The sequence below is a fragment of the Poromitra crassiceps genome (genome assembly GCF_964638095.1).
Source record: "Poromitra crassiceps genome assembly, chromosome: 27".
NCBI classification, from domain to species: domain Eukaryota; kingdom Metazoa; phylum Chordata; class Actinopteri; order Beryciformes; family Melamphaidae; genus Poromitra; species Poromitra crassiceps.
The window spans coordinates 126,464-136,818 of NC_139650.1; the positions used below are offsets into that span (position 1 = coordinate 126,464).

Below are 10,355 nucleotides of genomic sequence, written 5' to 3' on the forward strand. Positions count from 1 at the left end.
GCTCAGTCTGTGGTAAAAGTTTTGTTCAAAAAGGACACTTGAAGGGACACATGATAATCCACACAGGTGAGAAACCATTTAAATGCTCAGTCTGTGGTAAAGGTTTTGTTCAAAAAGGACACTTGAAGGGACACATGGTAGTCCACACAGGTGAGAAACAATGCATTTGCTCAGTCTGTGGTAAAGGTTTTGCTCATGAAGCAGGTGTGAAGAGACACATGCTAGTCCACACGGGTGATAAACCATTTAATTGCTCAGTCTGTGGTAAACGTTTTAGTCAAAAAGGACACTTTAAGGAACACATGATAATCCACACAGGAGATAAACCATTTATTTGCTCAGTCTGTGGTAAAGGTTTTGCTCATGAAGGAAACTTGAAGAGACACATGATAGTCCACACAGGATAAACAATTTACTTGCTCAGTCTGTAGTAAAGGTTATCGTAAAAATGGAAACCATGAGTGTCATGAAAGAGAAACCAAGATCTAGGCTATAGACAAGTGTGTTTATGTGTGTAGTATGGTAGGTTGATGTGTATACGATGTAGTTAATGATGAATATGAAGTGTGGATATGGCATTGTATAGGATCTATTCTGTAATATGTTTATTTTTTGATGTACGGTATGTGTATGCCACATTATTACATTATATATTATGTAAAGCTTGTAACAAAGGGCTAGATAAGAGCAAATTAGATTAGACAACAGATTTCTAGTGTCCATCCACCTTTTAGATTGTGGTTTGACAGGCCATCACAGTCCAGGCATAAATTGTGCTGACCAGAGTATGTTTAGATTTTGGAGGAAATGGCGTCGGAGCGGGAGGATAGCGTGTTTGAAAAAGAAGATTTGAGGGGACAGAAGCCTGAAAAGCCTAGTAAGAGACTCAGTGTGGACTCCTCCTTTCTGTCTTCCTCCCTGGTTGTTTTTGTCCTCATGGTGTGCAGTCTTCCCTGCTGCTTCATTAGATTAGATTAGAGATTAGATTATTTAATGACCACACAGCCAGGCTGGTGGAATTTGTTTTCAGTACAGTTCATACGTAAGCATGTCCAACATCATGATACATGCATACATAAAACACAATAACAGTACACAATACAGTTATAGCAGCAGTGATATGGGGGTTGTTATATAGAGTTCAGTGTCCTTATAGCAGTGGGGAAGAAACTGTTTTTAAAACGGGTTGTCTTGGTGGGCAGAGACCTGTAGCGCCTCCCAGAGGGCAACAGCTGGAAGATGTGGTATGCTGGGTGAGTGGGGTCAGAAATGATTTTTTTTAGCTCTATTTATTGTCCTTTGGCGGTGGAGTGATTCAAGTGACGGAAGGGGGGTGTGGATTATTTTGGAGGATTTATTGATGATTCTCTGTAGTTTGTTTTTGGAGTGAGTGTCCAGACTGCTGTACCAAACTGTTATGGAGAAGGTGAGGATGCTTTGTATGATGGCCAGGTAGAACCATCATCATGACACCACCCCCACGCCTAAACCTAACCTCTCCCACCCCCCACGCCTAAACCTAAGGTCGGCATAGCGGGTGGACCCCAAATTACAGAGGGAGCAAAAGTGGTGTTGTGTCTATGTGGCGACAGACCGCAGTGCCGATAGCCCACAAGCAGAACCAGCTGAACGAGGCGGTGTGCAGCCTGTCAGGGGACCGGCTGGAGCTAACCTCTCCCAGCCCCCATGCCTAAACCTAACCTCCCGCAGACCCTAACCCTAAACTCTCCCACCACCCACGCCTAAACCTAACCTCTCCCACCCCCCACGCCTAAACCTAACGTTGGCATTGCAGGCTGTCGGCATAGCGGGTGGACCCCGCAAAAGTATGACGAATAGTCCATCCCTCTGTGTTGCACTCTCTTGAACCTTCTCTTTCTACCAACATTGGTAATAATGTAGCCAAACAAATGAACTCCAAATCTTCTGTTGATCACCGTGTGTGCACTGCCATGTTGCTCTGATGTCAGGCGTGTTTATCTCAGAGAAGTGTGGATGTTGCCCGAGTTTCCCACTCGGAATTCCGACTCCATGTCGGAGTTAGTTTTTTCCAGAGCTCCGAGTACAAAGGAATGCAGCATTACTTTCACCAGTCTTTTTTCTTAACACAAGTAAATGTACTTCTAACTTATGTAAAGAATGTGTCTCCTCCATCTCTGGTTTTAAGTGCAAAGACTCAGTAAGTGTGTATGTATGCTTGGCTGTAGCTAATACAGCAATCGCAAAATAAAAATAATTCAAACTAAAATGTTGGTTTTCCTTTTTATTTAAAAAAAGAAAGAAGGAACAAAATCTATTTTCATCAACAAACAGAATGAATAAAACATTTATTAGAACAAATCTCCTACAGTAAATGAGGCAGAGTCGGGGAAACTCCAGCGATGAAGAGGGGAGTGAAGGAATGAAGCCTGGTACAAGGGTGGTAAAGAAAGGGAACCAGGCAACAACAGCCCAAGTCAGTCTCATTTCATGAATTTGTGATGCTGGTCTTGGAGGATCTTAGCGGAGGACTTGGCGTCATAGAACAGCTCGTTGATCTCCTCTACCTGCTCTCTCTCCACACCCTGTTTTCCCTGGACGCGCCCCAGCAGACTGGCGGGCGTCAGCAACTGTGCGGCATACCTGAGAGGAAACAGGAAGAGAGAGCCACTCAGTATATACACACACCTGCCCCGCCCACACTATGACTAATTCATCGTCATGATGTGCGTCTTTACCTGAGGGTGGTCTTGGTGCCGATCTCTCCCAGGTGAGAAAGTGCGTCCTCGCTGATGCTGATCCCCTCGGTCTGAGCACGGATCTTGATGATCTACAAACCGCAGTGGAATTAGCATTAGCGGCATTAGCAACGACAAATGCAGACATCGTGCATCAGCATCACACGTGGCATGCTGATGCACGCAGAAACGTTTGTGGCCGCCTGCCACAATATCAGCACTGACCACCACAATATCAATTGTAGTTTTCCCCCTCTTTAATTGTTGAACTGCGTGCATTGCATTGATTCGCTCAGCCCCTAATTGCTCTGCGGTCGCTCTCTCTCTGTCTCCCTCTCCCTCTCTACATTGTAAACAAAATAATCTGTTTTGAAAATCATAGAAATAAACAAAAGAAACCTTGCTGTAGAAAAAAAAAAAATCCACCACCGGTCACCATTTGCACCGTGTTGGCGATAGCAGTAACAGAATGTGTCCGTTAATTGTTATGGACAATGGTGTAAGAAGGTTAAATTGGTGTTAGGTGAAGTGAAGGGCATCTATCTTCTCGTCTTGCTATCGGGAATATGGCAAATAGGCGATTCTCACAAAAATGTTGGCGTGTCCCTTTAAGTTGAATAAATATAGCTGTGTGGAAATTGGTAGCCTTCATGTTGCACACCCAGTATTTTATTGAGAGATCAATGAGAGCAAGCGAAAAACAGAACAGTGTAGCACCGTTATATTTTTAAGTTATGTTATCTTTGACCTAAATCCACAGGTTAGTTATTTGTTTGACAAATGGAACTATTTAAAGTGGAGCACATTAGATCATTTGTTATTTAGTCGTCCCGGTCATGGGATCCTTTGTTGATAATAGCCTATAAGAGAACACAAGTAACCCACCTAGCACCACAAATAGATGTGGATTGTGTGGGAGACACTGTACTGCGGCAGCCAGCCACACTCACCTGCTTCATCTCCTGTGGTGTGTACAGCATGGTGCGGATGATCATCACTCTGTCCAGCAAGTCCAAAGGAATACCATGGGGAGAGCTGATGTCCTCCGTTCCCCTGGTGGACAACAGAGGGTGGTTAACAACACAAATAGTTTTCGTTTTCATGATAGTAAAATCATATCTCTCCCAATAAACCGCATGTTGGAACTCCTAAACATTCACAGGCCCACCTGATGAGGCAGTTTCCCCTGTTGGAGGCGAACACGACGATGGGGGCGATGGTGCTCTCCAGGGCTCGATGGAGGTAGGTGAAGCACTCGATGTCCAGCATGTGCACCTCGTCCACAAACAGCACGCCGGGAACGAGCTCGGCGACGCCCATGTCGATGTAGCGGTTCACCACCTTGTTGATTTCGGCACGCAGCTTGTCTGGAACGGGAAAGAGAGGCAAGGAAGGACTATGAGTGGACGCGAAAAGTCAACTCAGCTGGCGGGCCATGTCTGGAGGAGGCTGGCTTGACAAACCTGTGATCTCGGTCTTCTTGGGCTTCATCAACTGCCCCATCATGGAGAGGATGTCCTGGCCTCCCTGAGATACATTATTACCAAGCAAATATCGAAGAATGAGAGATAAATCTGCAATCTATTTGGTAATATGTTAAATGCACCACTCTTTTCACGGTTGCTGTGCTGTTGCAGGTGTGCTGTTGCAGGTGTGTTGTTGCAGGTGTGCTGTTGCAGGTGTGTACCTGGGGTCTGGCGTTTGCAATATCTAGATCATGCAGTGTGACATCTTGGATGATCTCTTTCTTCTTGTGGACGTCGCCTTTCGGCAGCGGCACGTACTCCTCTGCCTCCAGGTCAAACTCGGTGGCAAAAGTGTCACAGCGACCTTGTCTCTGCAAAGACAAATAGGGAGGGGCTTAAAAAAAAAACACCTCGACTTAGTGCTAAAGAGAAAATAATAAATGGTCGTCTTATGCTGCTCTGGAGTGAAAGAAAAAAGGGATATGGGAGGAGGGGGAGCAGGTGTATGATTGAAGCCAGTGCCAGCCCTATGCAGAAGGGAGGGATGAAAGAGACCGAGAAGAAGAGAGGAAGGCTCTTGAGAGGCCTGTCAGCAGTAACAAATGTGGTGTCCACTAGAGGCCCTCGGCCCACCTGCGCCGATTAAAGGAGCCATCAACGCAGCCTGTCAACAGGCCACAAGGCCCCCTGCTGGAACAGAGGCAACGCAGCCTGTCAACAGGCCACAAGGCCCCCTGCTAGAACAGAGGCAACGGGGGGGGGGGGGGGGGGGGGGGCGGGGAGATGGAGAGATAGAGGGAGCCGTCCCTATGAAGCACTGCAGGAATGAGAGGGCTTCATTCCAGAGTCAAGTACAGTAGAGATGCAGCAGAGCTTTCATGCAGGGCTGAGAGAGATGACAGAAAACCACTGTGAAGGACTGGAGAGGATGGGCAACACAAATAACACCTATCTATATTCTTATGAGTTAATTCTGTAACAAGCCTATTGTTACAGCTTTTGTTTGTGGTTTACAACAATCAAGGACACTTCCAGACACAATTTAATGCATTATAGTATGTACAACTTTTTGCACCATTGAATTCATCTGATGGAATTGAAAGTGTGCAGGTTGTGAGGTAGTAAAGTGGGGATCTACCTTGACGGATCCACTGTTGGCTTCGATGTAGATGACGTCTCCCACTTCCACACGCTCCTTCTGAAGGCTCTCATAGATACTGGGATCCAACTTGGGGAACAAGACAGAGACTTTTAATAAGATGCTGGCTCTAATGTGATCATCTGCTTCATAGATACTCTTCACACCTGGCATACATCCTGAGTGACTGGATTGTGTTTTGAGAAAAGAAACGCATAAAATACAGACATAACTGAACCCAAGTACCACTGATCTGATGAAGGGCATTTTCACATATACCTTGTTTGGTTCGGTTGAATCGCAGTAGAGTTCGTTTTCCCCCCTTGGTGCGGTTCGTTTGGGCAGGTGTGAATGTAGCAATCGAACTCTGGTGCGCGCAAAAAGCGGACCAAACAAGCGGACCGAGACATGTTGAAAGTCTCTGTGCGGTTCCAAACAAACTCTGCTATGGTTCGTTTGTGGTGTGAACGTGATCCGACCTCGATCCTACCCAAATGCAGGAAGCCTCGCACATTTTTGGACTAAATGAGCTCCCGTTGCCAGCTGCGTTGTGCGTAATAAGCTGAGTGAGGACCAGCATTTTACGGTTAAAAACAACATTCTTCACATCCTATTTTGGTGACTGATGAGACTGTGTGGGTTATTTGGGGGGAATCCTTTGCATGATTGCATTCGTCAGCAGTTAGGTCTGGACAAATTTACCTCTCATATGACAAATGGCGAGGAATCATGGTCACATCAGAGAAGGCCTTCTTCTGTGAGAAGATTGTCTGATTTCAGCCTTGTGGCTTTCAGAGCGGTCTAATGACGGAGATTCAGATACATGTTCTGGTGGCTCACTACTGTGGCGCCGCACACGCGTGAGAGCCTGTCACCATTATGCGATGCCAAATACACACACTGGTCCAGACCGGGAAGAAAAGGCGGAAGGTAAAAAACACACACACAAACCGAAGCAGCTACAACATTGCCCCCAACGCGCACACATTCTTAATATAATTTCAGTCGTCAAAAAAATCTCTGGTAATTTATATTTTCCATCCGGGGAAACTACCAGTGTCTCCTGGACAATCCCTTAATTTGTGCCCAGAAGAATTACAATACGATGGGCGGCTGTAGCTCAGGAGGTAGCGTGTCGTCCACTAATCGCTTTGGATAAAAGAGGTCGGTGGTTCGATTCCCGGCCCTTCCAGTCTGCATGTCGAAGTGACCTTGGGCAAGATACTGAACCCCTAATTGCTCCTGATGGTGTGCCAGCACCCTGCGTGGTAGCCTGCCGCCATCGGTGTGTGAATGGGTGAATGAACCTACTCATTGTAAAGCGCTTTGGATAAAGGCGCTATATAAATGCAGGCCATTTACCATTTACAATACTACTACTAATAATAAAAAAAATATATATATAGCACCTTTCATACATGCAATGCAGCTCAGGGCAATTTACAAACAACAGAGATACAAATGTCAAGTGAGGTCTCACTCTGCTCTGCATTCTATCTCCCAATCTGACCTTGAGTTGCTTTGTGCCCTTGCCGGTCTTCAAGCCAATGATGACGTGGCTGATGGTTTTTCCATAGCCGCCCATGGGGTTCTCCGTCTCACAGGGGCTCAGCTCCGTCACCTCTCCTTCATACACCTCCTTTGTCTCCTTGATACGCAATCCTAAAGGTGGGACACACACACATACACACACACACACACACACACACACACACACACACACACACAAGAATGAGAACTCAATCGGGCCTTTATATTTTTATATCAACTAAGCCTCCACATCCGTCAGTCTACCTACCTAACGACATATTATTACAGAGAGAGAACGTGTGTGTGTGTGTGTGTGTGTGTGTGTGTGTGTGTGTGTGTGTGTGTGTGTGTGTGTGTAGCCGCATAACGTCTCTGGGCATCGTTCGATGTAACGTGATCACACTGTAATCCTTGTTCCTCTTTCATGTGGCCTGTGCCCCGAGTCATGACGAGCACACAGGTGGCTGATCTCGTCTGGTGCGGGTCAGGGAGCGAGGCTTAAGGCAGGGACTGTCCGTCACGGCGTGCTTATCGAGAGGGTGACGACAACCTCAGAATGTAACCCCCAATCCCCCCCCCCCCCCCACACACACACACACAACCTCTCCCTCCTATCTGCATGTCCTCTTCAGGGGCGGAGCCAAGGTGCTGATGACCAGCTTTCTGTCAACCAAGCTCCATTTCCTTCCCTGTGACAGTTGCCATCAACAGGCAGACAAGCCCCTCCCCCCCGCCCCTATCGAGCCTTCCTCCCTTGTCAACACTGACGCTGTCACACATCCCCTCTGCAGGAAGGGCGTGGGGCGGGACATCTTGCTCTTCCTGTGTCCCAGTACTCCTCAGTGGGGGGCTGTATCTTGTGTGTGTGTGTGGAAGGGTATTAGCTTTGATTAAATTGTATTAGACTTTTGTAAGCATGTCTTTAAGACAGAGAAAGATATAGAATAGATGATAGAGGGGGTTAATGTATTCAAACGACACCAGGGTTTTTCTTGCATAGAGAATTCGGAGGAGGCGGCCACCCCCATCAAATTTCATGCCCCCTCCAACTCTCGACAAAACTCAGACAGCTGCTTCATGGAAAACACTCTTTTCTAACAAGTGTTGCACTCGCTGGATTTCTGTCATTTGTCATTGCGGCATTACGCCGATGTGTTGACAATTTCATGTTAAATATTCTTTAATAAGGAAAGCAGCCTTCTGAGTACCTTTGCAGTCACAATCCATATAGAAAACATTGATTTTCATTCCAGCTACCTCCCCCCCGCCCAAAAAATAATAATAAAATAAAATAAAAAATAGTAGCTATTATATATTGGGCTCTAGTGTCACCTCTGCCTCATTTTGAGCCAGGGAAAACCCTGAACACTCACCGATGGCCCTCCTGAAATTCTCCATCAGTACTTCTGTTTTCTTAATCTCAGATGAGTAGACCTCACTGCCTACCATGGGGCAGAACGGTACTTTGTTGCCCAACTCCTGTGCCATCGCCAAGGCTAGGGCAGTCTGAAGAGAGGGGGGGGTGACAGTCAATAACATTCAAATGCTGCAGTTCAAAGAAACAATAAAGTCACAATCTGACAGCAACAGCAGCAGCAGCAGACACACTGCACGAGAGACTGCAGGTGCATGAGAGATGAATGAACAGAGTGCACAGTACCTTTCCTGTGCCGGGGGGCCCGGCGAGTAGAACTGCCCTCCCCGCCATTTTCTTTGAGCGGATCAAGTCAACTATGATGCCACAAGCCTACAGAGAAAAAGAAACATGAAATACCACGCTGATTTCACTCATTTCAGTTATTGCCATGGAAAGATAAAATGTCAGGACTTAATTCCAGCAGGGGACGAGTGTGTTTGGAGTGGATATAATGTAGTTAGCCACTCGCTAGCTATATTGTTAGCCTCGGTGGCTTCTAGTCAACTGCGCATGCTCACGACGTGACCACTTGAATGGCATGCCGTACTTCCGGAGACATCACTGATGACATCACTCACTGAGCTCTTCCCAGATTGATTGACAGGTGATGTGTGGGAAGAGGCTCCGCCCACACGGTGTCATTGAAGGGAACAGAGCTGTCACTTATTAAACAGTTGTGATGTCATCAGTGATCATGACACCTCACTTGTCACTCGAGTAATTGTGATGTCACTCGAGCAATGCCACTAGTGATGTCACTCAAGCAATTATGCCATCAGTGATGTCACTCAAGCATTGTGATGTCACCCGAGCAATTGTGATGTCATACATGCCACTGTTTATAACACAGTGCGTTGCGTTCCATTGCTGGACTGGCCGCTTTAAAGAAAATTGCCTCATAAATTAAGAGTATACCCACTTCTCCAGGCACCACTACACTGCTGATTACAAGTAATGGTACACCTTCACCTCTGAAGAGTGCGAAACAGCGACACCACAGTCTGTTTAGGACGTTAGCCTGCTGGAGCCAGAGCCGTATAATAGAAGAGTTCTGACATCTCCATTCACTCCAATGGACCAGTTTTTTTCCAGGAAGTAGAAAGTGGAACTCTTCAGTAAAAAAAGCAGCACTGTCGAGTTGCATCAAAATAGACAGTGTTGTACTTTGAAAGGGGTTTTCATCCCTTGAAATGAATCAAATTGTACATTATCTGCTTTATTTTAGCATGCAAAAGTAGCGCGAGACCCATTCCTGGCTGTTCATTGGCTAATGATTCTTGCATTTTGGTCCTCCGCTGACGCCACTCTCTTACTAGAGGACACTAGCTGGAGCTATTGTAGCGTTAACATACTGCTTACGGGCAGAGCTTCATTGCAAAAAGCTTTAGTCATTAATTACATTAATTAATACAAGAGCAACTTCAGTGCAACATGAACATTACCTCTCTAGCAGTCTCCTGTCCGACTAGTCCAGATGCTGATTGTTTAGCATTCCCGGCCTCATCTAGCCCGAGTCCTTTCACATGACTGTGAGAGGCGATCCGCTGCGTTTTGGTGGTGCTTTTCACCTCCTCGATCTTCATGGTTGTGTAATATAATACTAATAAAGACAAAGAAAACAATAAAGGCAACGAAAACTCCCTCTAATGTTAGCTGATGCTCACCGCCACAATCGGCGCGGAAACTCAAAACACAACACACCGAGAGCAATGTGTTTCCATGTGGGTTACTAGGGACATTGAAGGAAGTGGCTGTATGAAGTCCCGCCCATTATGGGCAATATAATAAAACGATTGGACCTTGTCGTCGAAATATAACCAAGTCATTGGCTAACGCTCGTGTCAGTTATTCCCTTCACGGCAAACCACGCCTTCGCGTCTTCATTTCCGTGTGTTTCAGTTTCTTTGTCGTAGTAGAAACGAGTAGACTCTTGTCAATATCGCTAACGGACCAACTAACCAACAAATCAATCAATCTTAGAGTCGTTTAATCGTCTCGCCGATATTTTAATGATTTTAATCAAATTGATATTTTGACAAGTGTTTAAACGCGTTCTTATTTTTTTTATTGTCTTATTACAACATACG

At 46.0% G+C, this 10,355-nt stretch overlaps 1 protein-coding gene across 1 annotated transcript; it reads right to left on the reverse strand.

Annotated features, from left to right (window-relative positions):
• Positions 1-2,285: 2,285 nt before the first annotated feature.
• ruvbl1 (RuvB-like AAA ATPase 1) lies at positions 2,286-9,992 on the reverse strand. The gene is made up of 11 exons (XM_083661866.1): positions 9,711-9,992; positions 8,512-8,598; positions 8,225-8,357; positions 6,832-6,983; positions 5,322-5,411; positions 4,405-4,554; positions 4,181-4,244; positions 3,886-4,084; positions 3,668-3,770; positions 2,718-2,809; positions 2,286-2,622 (listed from the first exon to the last, which is right to left on the reverse strand). Exons 1-11 carry the CDS (start codon positions 9,849-9,851, stop codon positions 2,463-2,465), a joined length of 1,371 nt encoding a protein of 456 aa, XP_083517992.1. The 5' UTR covers positions 9,852-9,992; the 3' UTR covers positions 2,286-2,462.
• Between the last annotated feature and the right edge of the window lie 363 nt (positions 9,993-10,355).